The sequence below is a fragment of the Callorhinchus milii genome, unplaced genomic scaffold, assembly GCF_018977255.1.
Source record: "Callorhinchus milii isolate IMCB2004 unplaced genomic scaffold, IMCB_Cmil_1.0 Scaffold1, whole genome shotgun sequence".
NCBI classification, from domain to species: domain Eukaryota; kingdom Metazoa; phylum Chordata; class Chondrichthyes; order Chimaeriformes; family Callorhinchidae; genus Callorhinchus; species Callorhinchus milii.
In genome coordinates, this window is record NW_024704742.1 from 247292 (window position 1) to 264938 (window position 17647).

General features: G+C 39.5%; 1 protein-coding gene across 1 annotated transcript in view; it reads right to left on the reverse strand.

Annotated features, from left to right (window-relative positions):
• Positions 1 to 7244: 7244 nt before the first annotated feature.
• The window catches only part of LOC103188317 (short transient receptor potential channel 3), a 42396-nt gene continuing 31993 nt past the window's right edge, over positions 7245 to 17647 (reverse strand). Inside the window, exons 8-13 of the mRNA XM_007908270.2 lie at positions 15927 to 16191; positions 14240 to 14435; positions 13079 to 13300; positions 12034 to 12117; positions 9149 to 9224; positions 7245 to 8452 (exon numbers count right to left, since the gene is read on the reverse strand). Coding sequence (XP_007906461.1) covers positions 8298 to 8452; positions 9149 to 9224; positions 12034 to 12117; positions 13079 to 13300; positions 14240 to 14435; positions 15927 to 16191 — 998 coding nt within the window. The 3' untranslated portion in view covers positions 7245 to 8297. The remainder of the gene's footprint in view (positions 8453 to 9148; positions 9225 to 12033; positions 12118 to 13078; positions 13301 to 14239; positions 14436 to 15926; positions 16192 to 17647) is intronic.

Genomic DNA, 17647 nt, shown 5'->3' on the forward strand with positions numbered 1-17647 from the left:
TACTTTTAGTTTTCAGCAGCAGTTTGAACTCGTCTCTGGTTGAGCTGAATCTTTGGTACAAACGGAATTGTCTTAACTTCTACTTTTTACGGATTGCTGCCAAGATCCTCGTCTTATTTAATGTTTAAATTCTGCATTTTGGTACATTTTGTCGGGTGCTGTAAATATCTCAGTCATTCCTTCTCAAATGATACGCAGCCATTGTTAATGCTGAGGACCATATTAAAATTAGTGTTTTTTCTAGGATTGCTTTTCTCTACAGAAAGTTTTACTGCTCTACGTCTGTGGACGCATCCTGGTTTAGTCATATACAACAACAACAACAATAAGATTACATTTGTATAGCACCTTTCACGTCGGGAGGATGTCCCAAGGTGCTGGACAGAGTACAGCATTTCAGACCCGAGCTGAGGTCGGGGGCTGAAGGGAGGGGAGGGGAAGGGGGGTGGCCGATGGCGTGGTCAAAGAGGAGGGTCTTGAGGCGGGACTTGAAGGAGGCTAAGGAGGGGGCGAGGCGGAGTGACTGGGGGATGGAGTTCCAGAGGTTGGGGGCAGAGTGGCTGAAGGCTCTCCCGCCAATGGTGGGGCGGGTGGGTCGGGGGACGTGGAGCAGCCAGAGCCGGCTGAGCGGAGGGAGCGGGCGGGTTGGTAGGGGGTTAGGAGGTGGCAGAGGTAGGGTGGGGCGAGGCCGTGGAGGGCTTTGTAGGTGAGGACCAGGATCTTGAACTGGATCCTCTGAAGGATAGGGAGCCAATGGAGTCGGGCGAGAGTGGGGGAGATGGGGTCACGGAGTTTGGTGCGGGAGAGGACACGGGCGGCAGAGTTCTGGATTATCTGCAGCTGTGGAGGGAGGAGTTGGGAAGGCCGACACGCAGGGCGTTTGCATAGTCGAGCCTGGAGGTGATGAAGGCATGAACAAGAGTTTCAGTGGCCTGAGGGGTGAGGGAGTGGCGGAGTCGGGCGATGTTACGGAGCTGAGGGAAGGTAGAGCGGGTCATGGCTTGGATGTGTGGGAGAAAAGTCAGTTGAGGGTCAAACAAGACACCGAGGTTCCTGACTGGCGGTGAGTTGTAGTGTGCAACCATGGAGGTTGATGCTGCCAGAGATTGAGGTATCATCCAAATTTAATTGTCTCTTATTTCCCGATTTTGCTTTTATTCTTTTTCTCCATCTTCTAGAAAATGTACGACTGTTACAGTTGCTTCCTTGCTTTGTCAAGAATAAAAAGCTGAATATCAATCTTATTGTAATTTTGCCAGATTTATTATTGGAAACAAAATTTTATTTGGTGGATTGGTGACCAGAACACCAGGAGAATAGCACCAAAGTATCTTTGTTGTCTACCTGAACAGGCAGACGTTAAACCTCCCACCCCTATCCTCCACCTTCTTGATTCCAACCTAATCTCTCAATTCATCGTCTCGATCTATTTTACAGATTATTTTCATGATCTTTTAGACTTTTTTTTGTATGTATATTCTAATTCCCTTTAATTTTGCTTATTTTCTTACTCAAATTTTGTATCATAATTTCTAGACTATCAACAGCATCCTGCATTTATCCACTTTTACCATTAATAAACATACTGAAGCTTATGATTTTCAGTCCATTCGTGCAGACACTCTCTTGTACATCCTTGCTGGGTGAGGTTCACGTCGACCTATTTTATAGTCCTTAATTGTGTCAAAGTAATGGTTCTCAATATGCTTCTTTATTTGCCATCTGTTTATTTTATACTCAATTAGTGAAATCAAATAATGGCAGAGGACAGACATTGAGCAGGATATAGGAGCTAATCAAAACCCACTGAAGAAGTTAACAAACGTTTTCCTGTCACCACATCGATGTGGTAAACTGCAATGATGAAATTCCACACAAATACAAATCATGTTGTAAATGAGAATTTGCCGTGATTAACAGGAAGACACCAACATTTGTCATTCAGGAAACACTAAGAATTGTGAAAGGTTTAGCCCATTCTGTTGTTGATAAACAGCTGCGAAATCCCCTTAGGATTGATCCACAGACTCTTTGTAATATTTTAATATTATAAATTCAGCAATGATTCTATCAGCAAAATGACAAGTTTAAGGATTACTCCCAAAAGTGTGGAAAACCAAGAGCACAGGTGATGGATATTGTTCAAATAGATTTGCAAACAACAACAAATTGCATTTCCTGTATATAGTGCCTTTTATGTTATGTTGAATAAACATTAACAGGACAAATGGTTGGTAAACTGACCTACTTGTAGAGAAACGTAAGGTCTTGCATATCAGTGCTAAAATATTATTAATTCAAGAACATATTACCGTATTTCAAGAATAAGATTTTGTATGTGACTTGATCAAACATTATTGAGAAATATGAGACGCCTTGACAACGTGATGAGGTGCTATATCAAATACAAGGATTATTATTGTTGATTCATGGCAACAATTGGTAGAGCCAAAATAAATTCTTAATGTGTACAATATGTAGAGTTTATATTCAAGAAGGTTATGTTTATTCTAAAGGAAAGATGAGAACACATAATGGACAATTGTCGCATTCTCATCATAATATATGAGGAGAATAACGGAGAGATACAAGGGATTGTACATGCCTTAAATCAATCTGCATTGATGAAAGGTTAAAGAAAGAAAATATATTCTAATCGGTAAAGTAAAACTAAAACGTGACAATGATCAGACTTTTAAAAATCGTGAAGGGAATTAGAGGGGTGGATTCAAAGAAGTTCTTTGTGCAGAGTCAGAACAGAACTAGTGCACATGATTTGTGAATAAAGGAAACTGAGCTAAACCTAACTTAAGGAATAACGTCTGCAAGTCATTGACTTAAAATAATTTTTGGTTAATCGTCAGGTATGTCAAAATCAAATTATATTTGAGTCACTTGAATACCAAAAAATATTTAGTAAGAACACAAGGAGGCCATGTTATACAGACTCTATAGAGGATATACATGAAGTCCTACAAAACCCATCCGTCTAGATTCAAATCCAGCATCTCTAAATATTTTAAATTTTACTTTTTAGTAATAACGACATAAACCATGTTAAAACTCTTCCTTTGTAAGACTGCCGTATATATTCTCTTAGACAGTGCGCAGCAAAAGTTTATCATTTGACTCCCAGATTTTAGTTGGACAAATGATAAAGATGCAATAGCACTTTGTGGTATAATGGAAGCTGCACCATTCATTTAAATAAGTTGTTATTACAGCCTCAAAAATCAGATGCTGCAGCATATTGCTTTTCAGATAATTTCTGCTTTAATGGCAGGCGCTGTCTGCCTAAAGAAAAGATGATGGTAAGAAGTAGAATAATAAGTGGCCAATAACATTGCATATAACTTTATGCATAAAGTAAGTAACTATTAAGCAGATCAATCATTGATCAGCAAAGGCAATTTCAAGTATTCATCAACACAGCATCTGTCATAAATAAATGAGCAGTAATATAGAAAGGGTTGAGATGACATTGATAAACTGTTGTCACTTTCCTCTGGTGGTTTATGGCTTCATTCCAATCCGTCATCAGTGCTTTGGGAACACTGCAGATTGTTTTCTGCTCTCTATGTATTTGCTGCATCTGGAGTCAGCAGAAATGGGCTTTATAATTTCCTGTTAGGTTAAAGACACTTTTGTCCCATTTTATTAAATGCTTTGGGCTATTTCCGTCAGGAGTTCAATACTGCAGATATGGTTTCTCTTTGTATCAGAGAAAGCAAAGTACAATTGAAAGCCGCACACACGTCAGTCTCTGTCACGGGAGAAGAAGCAAAAACGTGAATTTGTTCATCTGATTCTCCCTTGGGGTCAGAGGAGTCGTGTCTACGTCATGTAGGTGGTAAAGCATTGAGTCATTAAACGGTAACCTTCTCTACTGCATCTTTATCTTTTGGTAAAGGACAATTTTGACTTTATTTGTGTTGCTGGTGGAGGAATCGTGAATTGTCATTAATCTGCCCAATGCAATTTTAATGTTAACTCTTGAACCTCTGTTTCCTTAGGCAATACTGCAAGTTTTTAAACACATGGACTGTGAAACATTAAAATACTTTGAATTGTATAGTAGTAGTTATCAAACATTAATAATACTTATTATTAGGATTATTAACTTTATTAAAATTATTAGGATTATATTAATCAATGAATATTAGAATACATATTCAAATGAACTTTGAAGCTTTAAACACTTTATCATGTTTGCCTGCTCATTCCTTTTTTCCTACTATTCCCTCTTCAAGCCTAATACTTGCAGATGCACCGAGAAAGCAGGCCGAGAGGACACAGGCTTAGGGTTGCAAAGGAAGATTTCGGGAGAGACACCAGGAAATCCTCACCAGCAGCAAATTCCACACACTCAACACCAAAATCCTCACTTGATTCCACGGGTTCCCTATCTCCGAATAAAGCGACTTCAAGATCCTCACCCTCACATACCGTTCCCTCACACCCAAACACCTCCCTGACCTGCTGTTACCCAACTCCTCTGTCCTTTGCTCAGCTAACGCAGCTCGGCACGCCACTATCAGTGACTGTTGATTCAACCACTACACTACTAATCTCAGAAACTTCCTGCTCAGTCCCTCCGCTTCATCCCTCTTTATCTATCTTTAAATACTGTCTGAAGCCCTACCTCTTTGACTGCTCCAAGGCTGCCTCCCCGTCCTACCTGGTTCAGCATCCAACCCCACCACTGTACAGCACTCCAAGCTCTCCCATGTGAAGACCCTCCATGTTTGTTTTGCAAACCCGGTGTAGCACAGGATGGAGCCCCATAGTGCAGTGGTTAGAGCACTCACTTCATAAACGAGAGGACCTGGGTTCGATTCTCAGGCGGAGAGAAACTATAGGCAAGTTTCCTTACTCCACACACCTTTGTTTGCCTAGCGGTATGAGGAACCCAGTTTTTAGTCGATTGATGGGGGTAATAATCCCTTTTTATAAAAAATTGGTAAATTTTGGTAAATAAACTGTTTGTGGGACACTGCTTTGCCCAATTGGCTGTTGCGTTTTGTCCACAAAATACAGTCAATTAATTTTACAATATATTTTGTGAAGCGATTTGACCCATCTCAAGGCCCTCCTCTTCAACTGTGCTTTCGATCACCCTCCTTCCTCACTGCCCTCCACCCTTCCCAATCCCGACCTCCAGCTCGGGTCCGAAACACTGACTGTCCAGCACCTTGGGACATTCTCCTGATGTGAAACGCGCTATATACAAATGTAATTTTGTTGTTGTTGTCTCAATGATGAGATAATGGATCTCGAATGCAACAGGACAATTTACGAGGAACAGGTTACCGGGAAGGATGGTTGAGGCCAGGACACTGGACTCATTTAAAAACAGCTTAATGCTGTAATGGAAGATGGTTTTATGGGTATTCGGGAAAGATGAGATTAAATGGGCTGAAGTAAAATTAAACTCAAAACATGACAGAAGGGAGAATAGATCACCTCTCTTGTGATCAGTTCTGATGAAGGGTCGTGGACCCAAAACGTTGACTCACTTTCCTTTCTCCATAGATGGTGCCTGACCTGTTGAATGTTCCCAGCGACTTCTGTTTCTATTTTGCTCTTATAGTAATAATAATAATAATAATATGGTAGACATGCTTATACTGTAGATGGGAAAAAGCTAATCTCTGTTAAAGTTAATCTCTGTTATACTGTACAAAATAGGGAGATACCATATACGACATACCCATCATATTTGAAATACTACTACTAATTCTTGCACTTGATATAGCGTCTTATCACGTCATTGAGGCATCGCAAAGCAAGTTACAGAATAAATTGTAAAGTGGATTGACTGTGTATTTTATGGGTGGAATGTCGCATCTCAGATCGTAGCTGTAGATGATGTTTATTCTGCACACTGTTCTATGCTGGTACTTTGTACTGGAAGTACTGACTTCTTTCAATCCGCTTTAATATTGCATTTGGAATTTAAAAATGAGGCTCCTCAGGGTCTCATTAACTGCACCAGACACACAATGTGAAGAGTTCAAGATATAAAGGACATGATTTTCTCCAGGGCTGGTGGCTGCAAATTTATTCTGTAAACTGGCAGAAGGTAACACTTTCCCTTTGCCCACGTAATTGCAATATTTAAATATGCATTTTCAAAAGCGATGTATCTGCAGAAGTCATTTTTCTCAGCTGCTAATGTACAGTGGGTTCGTTAGATCTAAAGCAGTTAGTCAGAGGCAGACTCTGGGTAAAGAATTAAAGGGTGCAATCAACATATCATAACTTAAAATTTTCCTTCTAAATTCTAGGATGAAAATGTAGCCTCTGGTTGCAGCACTGTCCAGCAGAGTATGTACGTACAGCAGTCTTGCAAATAATTAGTTTTAACCTGGTATATGTTGTTAAGAGAAAATAAAGTTGAAAGTATTTGCAGATGCTGGATTTCAGGGCTTTATGTACAACTCTGATATAATACCAACAGGAAGCTGCATCAAAACCCCTACATTCAATGGGGAAAATTAAAACAACAACATCTTGCATTTATATAGCACCCTTCACGCCGAATGGCGTCTCGGAGCTCTAGTAGCAGCGATGTCTGCTGACAGGCAAAAAAAATTGGTGATTGTGAGATTGTGCGACTGATACTGTTTGCAAAGAGACCATTTTTGTATTGTGAGAGATGAAGACAGAAAATGCAGGTCTGTTGCACCTTTTAGCACTAAAATATGTTTGTTGAAGCGTGATCTTAATTACGTTTTAAATGTTTTTTTGGTCAGCTGTGTGTCTGAGTTTCTGACACCTGCAGACACCCATCACCGTGCTTAAGAGTATCCAAACCAAATGAGAGTTCCATGCATCCCACCTACACATGGAACGCATTCTCTTCCTGGAGGGACCGATCCGATTTACCTAATTCCACACAGCTGGCCCGAGCCAAGGCCTGTGGGTCCCAGAAACTACTTTAAAAATGACCTCTACTTTTATTATTACTGAGCAGTTCACCTGCAGAGCCCTGCAAATACCATACTGATGCTGTGCGAAACTCTTAGGGACAAACATTTATTTTACTGTTCGTGTGAAATAAACAATTTTATTAACATAACCAAAAAGTTGGAACACTTGCAGCAATGAGTTGTATACACTTGCGATTCAGGTAAGAAACCTGACAAACTCAGTGAGTGGTATAAAAATGGAAAAAGATGACAAATTTAATAATCCTTGCTTATGATATGGTGCCTTCTGCCTTCGAGGCATCTCAAAGTGTTTCACAGGATTTACTATAAAGTGTAGTAACTGTGTATTTTGAAATGTTTACTCCTTATCTAACAAAATCTGAATAAGCTCCTGACAGTTACTACACATGAGAAAACACTTTTAAAAAAATCTATAGTTCAAGAGAGAACCGCTTATTAACAGCTTACAAAGCAGCTGCTGGATGTCCTATTTGCTCACTTCGGTTTTCCAAGCATTCACTGAACACATGGACATCCCGCAGTTGACCACACATTACTTCTCAGTGGTTGGATTATGCAACGAGTCACCATTATATCTGTCCACCTTTGGGACCGAAATTCAAACCCAAGTTCAAAATAATGGATTTGACTGTAATTAATTTTGGGCAATTCTGCAGATTCTGAGCTCACAGTACAAAATCAAAGTCCAATATTCTATTAACAGTCGCAGCTGAAAAAGTCACAAAGATAGCTGGGATTTAAATGGATATTTTGTATTGGTAAAATAGACATGTTCTTCTACGGTTGTGATCAGAACAAGTACATCATTGTGACAGTGAGAGAAAATTTATCCCGCTTCTAACCAGTTTATATCTAAGGAGGGGGATAGTTGATCAAGTCCGATATGGAAAACCATAAAGGAGAATTGAGTAAATAATCTATAGACCTGTATACATCAAAATCAGATATCACTTTCAGTCTAAATAATAGTGGTATTTGTTGAGTAGTAATCTCTGCTCTGATACCAAAAATGCAAGGATTAAAAACATGACTGTTAAATAGCTGAAATGGCTGAACGTTGCCACATTTGTATTCAGAAGTTTTTCCAACAATACATTCTAATTTTGTATAAAATACTACAAAGTAAACCTTAGGATGTCCAAAATTATGGAAATTCTAAAGACGAGATATTTCTAATTGCGCTGTAACTGTATATCAAGTTTATTAAATAGTTGACTATTATGTACTAGAGATCCTAACTGCTCAATACATCGACTCTCAAATTTTATTGTTCACCTTATAAACATTATTGCCTTAAATTGTGCTGTTTCATATTTTTCAAACATTAAAGGTACAAGGATTTTATTAAGTCACTGTTGTCTTTGTTTTTGTCAGACAGGTATTAAGTTTTTCACCAAGCTTTTGAATGAGGAAAGCCAGCTCCTCTGTTGCTTGAGACTTGTCCTCCAGAAGCTCATATCGAAGACTCGAGATATCCTGTTTGATTTCTTTCAATTCACCTGGAAATAATATTTGAACATTACTAAGATACTTGGAGATTACAAACGAGTGCATATACAAACACATTCTATTTCTGTACTTACTTAAAGGTGAGGTAATGTCTTGCAGGAGTACTTTTTATCAAACATAGTGCCATTAAAAGTAAAGGCAAAAAACAGCTTCATGACTCAGTTCCTAGGAATCCTCGTTACAGGAACTCACCCCTTGAGTTAGGCATCTCTGATTCCTTACATTATGAGGAAGAACTAGAGGGTCTCCAATTGATTTTGATAGAGGTGGGAGGATTGAACTGCCCTAAAAGCAAATCAGGAGCTTCCCGACCAGGAAAGGTCAGTGGGCGTGAGGGAGAATTAAAAGGGAAACCAAAGCATAAGAAATAGAGGATTTTGTTTATTTTGATAAGTGCCACACCACACAGTGAATTTACCCACTGAGCCCCTGGGGGAAGCCCATGACCTTCTCTGCTCTATACCAAATCTGGCTACTTTTGTGCAGTCTTCCAAGGTGCTAGTTCAGTCCGCTGAGGATGCCAAAACCATTGTTATTCAAACGCCGTTTGTACAAGACAGTACAGATTTACATTGGTATATATAGCAGCAGATTTTACTGGGAAATAACATGTCGCATTTACAAGAAAATAGCTCATGCGGCATTTGTTATAATCAATAATCTACTGGCCTGCTGTTGTTCCTTACCCTCATTAACTTCATCATTTTCTTTATCAACTTGTGCTTTCAAGACATAACGTTTGATCAATCGTTTCATTATTTGCTGTGACAAGAAAAAGGTGAAATGAGATTATCAAAAAAACCTGCCCAAAAATGTCAAAGTAAAGTTACTTTGTAAAAAGTTACTTTGTAAAATTCCCCTATGTGTATTGGCCATTTGACTAGAATAATTAATCAATAACAAATAATAATCGGGGAGGCGTTGCAGTGAATAATGCTATACAGAACCGACATGGACCTTCTAAAAAGAAACACATTTTCCTGCATATGATGGAATAATATCTTAGGCTGCTGCTCGGGATTTAGGGGATGTCTCTGGGGTCAAATTATTTTACGGACATATAAGTGCAAAACAAAAATATTTGTTTGTATTTGTGAACCGCACAGGTTAGACCCCACATGTGCATCGATTGCATGTAATTTCAATGAATGATAACAAATATATAGATATTTTTTAAAAAAACTTAAATGTAAAAAGCGTCTAATTATACTGAACAACGACATGACAGGAGCTGCAGAAGGGCACCAACCATACACAGGAAGCTGCTCATTCATACAGTCTGACCTTGAGGAGGCAAAATGCATTTCTAGCTATTATGGGCAGATGATACTCTAACAATCTGGTTGAAATGTTGCTTTACTTCTTATGTGATATTAAAATGACAACAGCTGGAAATGCTATACAAAATTATGAAGTTTTTTGACAGAGTGAATAGGGAATAGCTATTTTCACTGGTAGAGCAAACAGTGACTAGAGGACGCAGATTTAAGATAGCCACAAGAGTGAAAAGCGATCTAAGGAGATTTTGTTCACACAGAGTTGTCGAGATTTGGAATGCGTTGCCAAGGAAGATGGGAAAGGCAGAGTCCATTAACGGTTTCAAAAGTACAGATATAATGAAGATTTGAGGCTTGAAGCTATAGGGATAGGGAGAGGCGGTGGGATTGAAAGTACCATTTGCTCTGAGAACCAGGGCTGACCTCCTTCTGCACTGTCAATTTATGTGATTATAATTATGAAGAACTAATCTTACATGTGAATTCTTTAAGTCTGTACCTGAAAGTGTATGCACTGATGTTCTGAGTGAATGTATCACTAAAGAATGAATACCAGCAGATATGAATCCATTAAATCTGACACAATGATGAGAAAAAGAAATGCAGAAAAGAGAAAGAAAAGTCGAGTTTGGACTAAATAACTTTCAATCCCACGACTCTGCTCTATCCCTATACCCCTTCAAGCCTTTAATCTTCATTATAACCTGTCTTCTTCCCTCTTGAAACCCACAATGGACTCTGGCTTAATAAATATTGAGTATGGCTGTGAGTTGTTTTGTCTCAGAGAACCCTGTATGTGAACGATAGAAGAGAAAGAAGAGAGAAGTACCTAATATCTAAATTCACAACTCCATATTTTATTTTATTTCTTTGTATTCTTTATTTTTGCTCCAATGTTTCACGCGACCACATTTTTTTTCACCTTTCCCATATTTGTTCCTTTAAATTCTCATTAGCTTTCCAATACTTAAGCACTAGACACCAAGGGTCACCGAACGTAAGCCTAGTCATAATCTCATACGCAAAAATACGCACCAAACTACATTTCTGTTTCACGTCTTTGGGATTGTACAAAAAACAAGTTATCAAGGGGTTATTTTTGATAGTCTCTACACGCATCTGTCTGGGAAGGAACCGCAGGCTTTAATGATGGAATGGACATGAGAACCAGTCTCTTTCTTCTGTACAATCTTACTTCCATTCGATTCTCAATCTTGCTTAACAATAAATGCAATTCTCCAAGAGGGTTTGAACATAAAAGAATGTTTATCTTTCCAGAATTTCAGCCAGGCTGGAAATTGTGCCCAGCAATCACCTGCCAGATATAGCGCTTCTTTTGTTGGCCTGACTTCCAATCTGGCCTTTTGTACACTAAATAAAACAAGTCTGAAAGTGTGCAGCAAATTTGGTTACATTCTAGTCCTTTATTGCCTAACAGCAAAAATATTTTTTCTGGGCATGCAGAAACTTATTATAATCAAATGTATTTAATCTAATAATAGGCTGAGGCAATTTGAGTTCTTTTTGCTTTACCAAAATGCTTGTTGCGAAATGTATAACAGTGAGTGCATTACTAGACATAAGTCCTTATGATGCACTCACTGTTATTCATTTCCCAACAAACATTTGTGATGTACTTTCATTGATTCTCTGTAGGAATCCTAGAAAACGTTTTGCACAGACAATTTGCAACATCCAGATTGCTTTGAAGATGTCCAGTGTCCTGGCTCAACCACTGTTCCTGTTCCAGTTGTTAATTACTCCACGGGTAAATAAAAAAGTCCTGTTTTCTGTCCTGAAATTGCCTTTTCCAACTCTAACCGGTGTCCTTTTGTTCTATTCTCTCGGTGCATCTACTCTGGGTAGATGTCTTACTCTGAGTTTACTTTTTCAATTCAATTTAAAATTGTGTACACCTCTACAACGTCTCCCCTAAGATGTCTTCTCTCATTACATAAGAGCCCTTAGCTTGTCTAATTGTTGCAACTGCATCCAATCCCTTGTAGAGAAGGGAAGTGGTTTGAAGCTTTGTGATAATGAGTCATCCACATATTCTGAAGGGATTTAACCAATTTAACTGAATGCTCATTCCCAAGTAAAAACTTTTTTACAATGAGTTCCTAGCAAGGGCAACTAAAGGATAGAAGAAACATTAAAAACAGGTATAGATGTAACATGTTACTATTTTTAACATTTTCAGATCATTAATTTAGTCATGTCATTCAGTAATAATGTATAACAATTGTTCAATACATTTCAGAAGTACATAGAAAGGACAGACATGGTTCACATACCTGGTACCTTGTTGGTTGGTTTATAATGCTGTTAAAACTTTGGGTTTCCGAAATCCTTAGGTTAGACTGAGTAAAAAGATTCAGCTGGTGGGAATGGAAATACATAACTTAACATTTGTAGAACAACTATATGAATAATCCAAACAATTAAATTAATGGAGAGTTAAACAGAATAAACTACATATACAATAAACCCCCAGTTTACTGGGTGTCCAGAATTCAGACCTAGCTGACCTTGGCCGGAAACAGAAATTAAAAAACATTTTCTGTAGGGACCATTGGCATGTAGACCCCTGACGCCCACTCTCCTCTCACGCCCTCCCGCCTCATTGTGCTCGCTGCCCTTCTGTGGTCAGGGATATTGTCTTTGACTGAGTCTTTGACTCAGTTTGAATGCCTAGAGCAGGAAAGAGTTTATTCGCCACCTTCTGTGCTTGAGGGATTCAACCAACTACAGTGTATTGCCGTTTTCTGGCATTTCTCAGCCATTGATTAAAGCCGATGCTGAAAACAGCCGTAAATGCCAGTCCCTGCAATATAATTACACTAAGCTGGAAACTGTGACTCACTGGACCTGATCTCCCCCCCCATTAACCCAGTCAGCCGGGGCTTAGTGCAATCCCTCTCTCTCTACCCATAACATTTAATTGCATGTTGCCAAATAGCTTCTTAATGTGATTATGCTGCCACAATCCGTCTCCATAGATAATTTTACTTCCACATATTCACCGCTCAACTGCTGTTAACCCTGCAACCCAAGGCCCTCACCGAGACAGGATGGTTCTAGCCAGACAAGCCAAGGAGAGTATTAGACACAGGTTGGCCAGAGCTTACAATGGCAAGCTAGGTGGTTTTAGTTGGTTAAACTCCAACAGTACCCCAAACGCACAATCTGGGGTCTCGAGACATGGAAATTTCCACGTGTAGGTGACATACATGAAACTCACAGTCTGGTATGAATAGTCTTAAGCATGGTAATGCGTTTCCACATATGTCAGATACTCAACTGACCAAAAGCAAATTGTAAATCGCTTTAAATACATACCCTGGACTTTGAATTCATCATTCCAATCTCCACGTCTTTTTTAAATCTTTTCCTTTTGCATTTGAATAAGGCTAGGAGACAGTTTTTGATCCTTATTATTAAATTGATACATGACTTTGGGCTAGGCACAAGACTAAATGGAGGGGGCAATGTTTTCCCATGGTCAAAGTAAGAAAGCCAGAGCTTTGAACGAGCAAATTTCCATTCCACATCTGCGTCATCCTGAGGGTAAATAGAAATAGGAAAATAATGGCAGCATCAATCCTAACAGCAAGATCCCATAAAAATCTTTTTTCAGAAAAGCAATTTGCCCTTTGTAAACAATTAAAACTGAATTTGCCAAATCATAAGGAAACAAAAATTGACATGATTTTAATATGTTTAATGAGGCTAGCTTGTTGGTTTGCCTACTAAGCATTCTAAAGAACTGCAGCCGAGACTGGTGTGTAGAACCCTCATTCTTTGCTACGACTCCTTAATTTCATTTCAGCCATCAGTAGAGCTGTGGAGTAGAGGGGAGACACTTCCCTGGAGTCCAACAAGGGAAACAGCAGTGTGCTGCCACCTTTTAAAAGTTAGTCAAAGGGTGATATTTTAGGAATTTGTCTCCAGGGACTGATGGATTTTGTAAAGGATCTAAAGAAGGTGGAAATACAGAGATGAAAATAGCAACATGTGATTTTATTTGATATAGTGCTTTATAATGCCGTTGAAACGTCTCAAAGTGTTTCACAGAATATATTGTAAAGTGGATTGACTGTTTATTTTGTGGATGAAACGCTACCATTGAGAGATGCCTCACAGTGGTGTAGGTAGTAAGGGTTGGGGCCGGTGGGGAGAACTGCCTTCCCTGTAGGCCTTTAGGTATGTGTGGTGCCTTTTCAAGCATATTATGCAATTGCCAATTGAATGCGTGCTGGCGATCGCCTGGAGTGCGTTTAAAACAAAAACTTGATTATTTCCGGCTGACTTTAAGAGCCTGTGTGGGAAGTGAATGGCATGTTGCTCCCAGTAGAGTTGATACATGTGTTTCACAATATCTAAAATATTTAAAATACTGCTGAAACACTACTCCATAACAACAACTTGCATTTATGTAGCGCCATTCACACAGGATAGTGTCTCGAAGCGCAAGGCAGGTTTCCCCCTAACATGCCTTACCTCAATTTCCTGATATGAGCTGTTGATCATGGCAATCAGCATGTTGAGCAGGACAACAACCATAGTAACATTGTATATTCCATATAAAACATAGCCAATGTTCTCAATGAATTTGTGGTCGTACTTGAGTACGACAGAAGATACTTCAGACAAACCAAAGATAGACCAAAACAATGTCTTGAAGCTTTCTTCAACTCTGGGGATCGCAACAGATTAGAATTGAATGTTAACAAATCCCCCTGTGACAGCAAACACATTACTATGTTCCTAACCTAAAGCACATTTAGAAAGGTGAGAGCTCAACATTGGAACAAGCGGCAGGCAAAGATATTCCCATTAACCAAAAGCAATTTTATTCCCCCTCTGGATAAATTTGTAGTTACGCTGACTTGACCGTGATTCTCTCCTGTGAAAGTCATAATGCATCAAGAACAGTGGGTGCTCTGACATGTGTCTGCGCTGACGGATGGTACCAGACCAAACCCAGAATCAGAACTGAATTTAAAAAAAACTGTTTATCAATCGAAACAGCATATATTACTTAACGATAATACCCAGCAGTGATTTCAAGGATGTAACCTGAAACTTAAATGATGGTTATAAATCATTACAAGAAAGCTATTATCTACTCTTTGCTTTTTGTGTGTATAACTTTGCAGTTATATCTGTAAGTATATTGATAAACTTGATATTTTTCTGCTTTTTTTTACATTTCCCCATGTTACACACCATTAAGAAGAAGTACAGGTAGTTTGTTTTCCAGGACACCAATATCAATCTAAAGCTAATCACAAGACGTACACAAAGAGGCAGCCAGTGCTAATTGTTCCTCTGATATTTCTCTCCCACCATGTGGAGAACTGTATCGCCTCTGCTTGCTACCTCCCCAGCATTCAACCACTCAGATTGGGAACGTAAAGTGAGGGGAAGTGGAGGCAAACAATGCATAAAATGTTAACTACCTGTAGCTTGCATTTTATTTATTGTATTTGTTTTTAAATTTTATGCAGCTTGGGTGCAAACCCTTAGCTGATCAGCGCTTTGGGATGTCCTTCTGACGTGAAAAGCGCCACACAAATATAATTTATTGCTGTTGTAGCTAAATAAGGATCTGAGGGGTCAAGGTGATGTCATAAACAGTGAGAGTGAAGCACAAAATATTGCACAATTCATGATAAAAGTAGCCCAAATTGACAATTTTAACTCAGATGTTGGAATCTGAAGGATATGGCAATACTCTCCCCTGAGGTTGCAGTTAAGGCAGTGGAGCGGGAGTTTATCTTGTATCTAATCAAACTTATATGTGATATTGAGGACCGACCACACTGACATGCCTCACTTCTGATGAGCATGGATTTTTTGCGGGCAATCTCTCTTTATGCATCAGATTTCTCAGAGTGTCAACAAATTGGTAATGTGAAAAAGCACGTGCCAATGTGTTGCACCATGACTGGTAGATTATAGGTTCATTCCCCACCCTGCTGGTTCTCCAATTTTATCTTTGTCACCTTGGCAAGACACAAGTCAAAGACTGATACGGTGAAATCAGAGGTACAATCACTCCAGCCAAACATGTGCAACCTTAGCAGTTAATTAAGAGTGGCACCATGCAGAAAGCAGGCCTCTGCCATCTCTCTTGCACACTTGACATAAATTGAATAAAAGTAGTGACGATGTTTGTACTCACGTTGTGAAGGCTGGATTGACTTTTGCACCAAGGTAGTAGGAATACAGGATAAACATCCCAATCATGAAAGCAAGAAACACCATTATAAAAATCACCATGAATTTGAATATGTCTTTCACTGTCCTTCCGAGGGAAATTTGTAATGGACCAAAGCTTTCGTTTGCAGGCAGGATATAAGCGATTCGTGAAAAACTAAGGACAACAGCTATTGCATAGAGGCCTTCAGATATGATCTGAGGATCGGAGGGAACCCATTTATCTCTGGCTATATAAAAAAAAGACAAATTGTTACCAAGAGAATTTGCTGTTTAAAATCATCTATTTCAAATCAATGGAGGTTTTAGTTCTTTCAGAAAATTAGCACCATTGCTGAACTACATCCCAATAAAATTTACCACATTGAAATCTACTATTTACAATAAAAATTAATGGAAGTACAGAGAATAACCGATAGTCAGAGGTAGTAACACAAATGCTAACAGACAGCAGTGTTAGTGATCACAAATATAGAAGTGTGGGACAAAATGCAAAATGTATGTGATGGGGAGCAGCACAGATCAGGTTAAGATCAGGAGCAAACATTGAAGAGAGTAAGGGAGTACATCAATTCCATCTGAATTCCAAGATGTGTTACTGCCTTTAAGTACAGTCTTAGTGGTGGAAGAGGCATAGATGTTGACTTCAGTGTTGAGACAGACTGGCAGAATCCATATTGTTGAGCCATACAAACAGCAGTCAGTGTGTTTCTTCACTGGGTAATAAGATGTAATGAGAGAAGAGACAGATGCAAACATAAACAGAGAGACAGGCAACACGATTAGAAGAGTGCAGTGCTGCAGCCTATTGTCTGTGGTACACAGTCTTGTGACAGACACACATTTGAAAGAGGCTGTGTATGTTGTTCTCAGTTTTTTTACGAAGCAGCTGTCGACTTTTCTGTCAAGTGAAAGTTTTGTGACACTGGTGATAGCAGTGAAGCAGATGTGACACAGTTCCTAACAGTGGGAGACAGTTTTTTCAGGACAGTAGATAACATGGAAATGACTAGGACTGAATTACAAAGCCCTGAGATGTTCAGCTGACAGAATAAACTACAAATCTAACTCACTGAAAGATATCCTTGGTTCTCAGCCACAGGCCACATCTGAAGGGAGATGCTGCCACCTCCTAACACCCTACCAACTCACCCGCTTCCTCCGCTCAGCCGGCTCTGGCTGCTCCACATCCCCCAACCCACCCGCCCCACCATTGGCGGGAGAGCCTTCAGCCACTCTGCCCCCAACCTCTGGAATTCATCCCCCAGTCACTCCGCCTCGCCCCCTCCTTAGCCTCCTTCAAGTCCCGCCTCAAGACTCTCCTCTTCGACCACGCCATCGGCCACCCCCCTTCCCCTCCCCTCCTTTCCCCCCGCTGACCCCAGCTCGGGTCTGAAATGCTGTACACTGTCCAGTGCCTTGGGACGTCCTCCTGAAGTGAAAGGTGCTATACACATGTAATCTTGTTGTTGTTTTACCCACGATATACTTTATTTATATAATTTAATTTAGAGACTTTATTGAGAGACATTATCAAAAGCTTGTGCAACCTCAGCAATTCGCATGTAAAAGTGATCATGATAAGTGCACACCTGTTCGATCAGTGGCTCCCTGCCCCAATTCCTTTCTCTGTGGCTAAATTCCTCATGCATTGAAAGTCACGTATTTTGGGTTCAATATTAACAA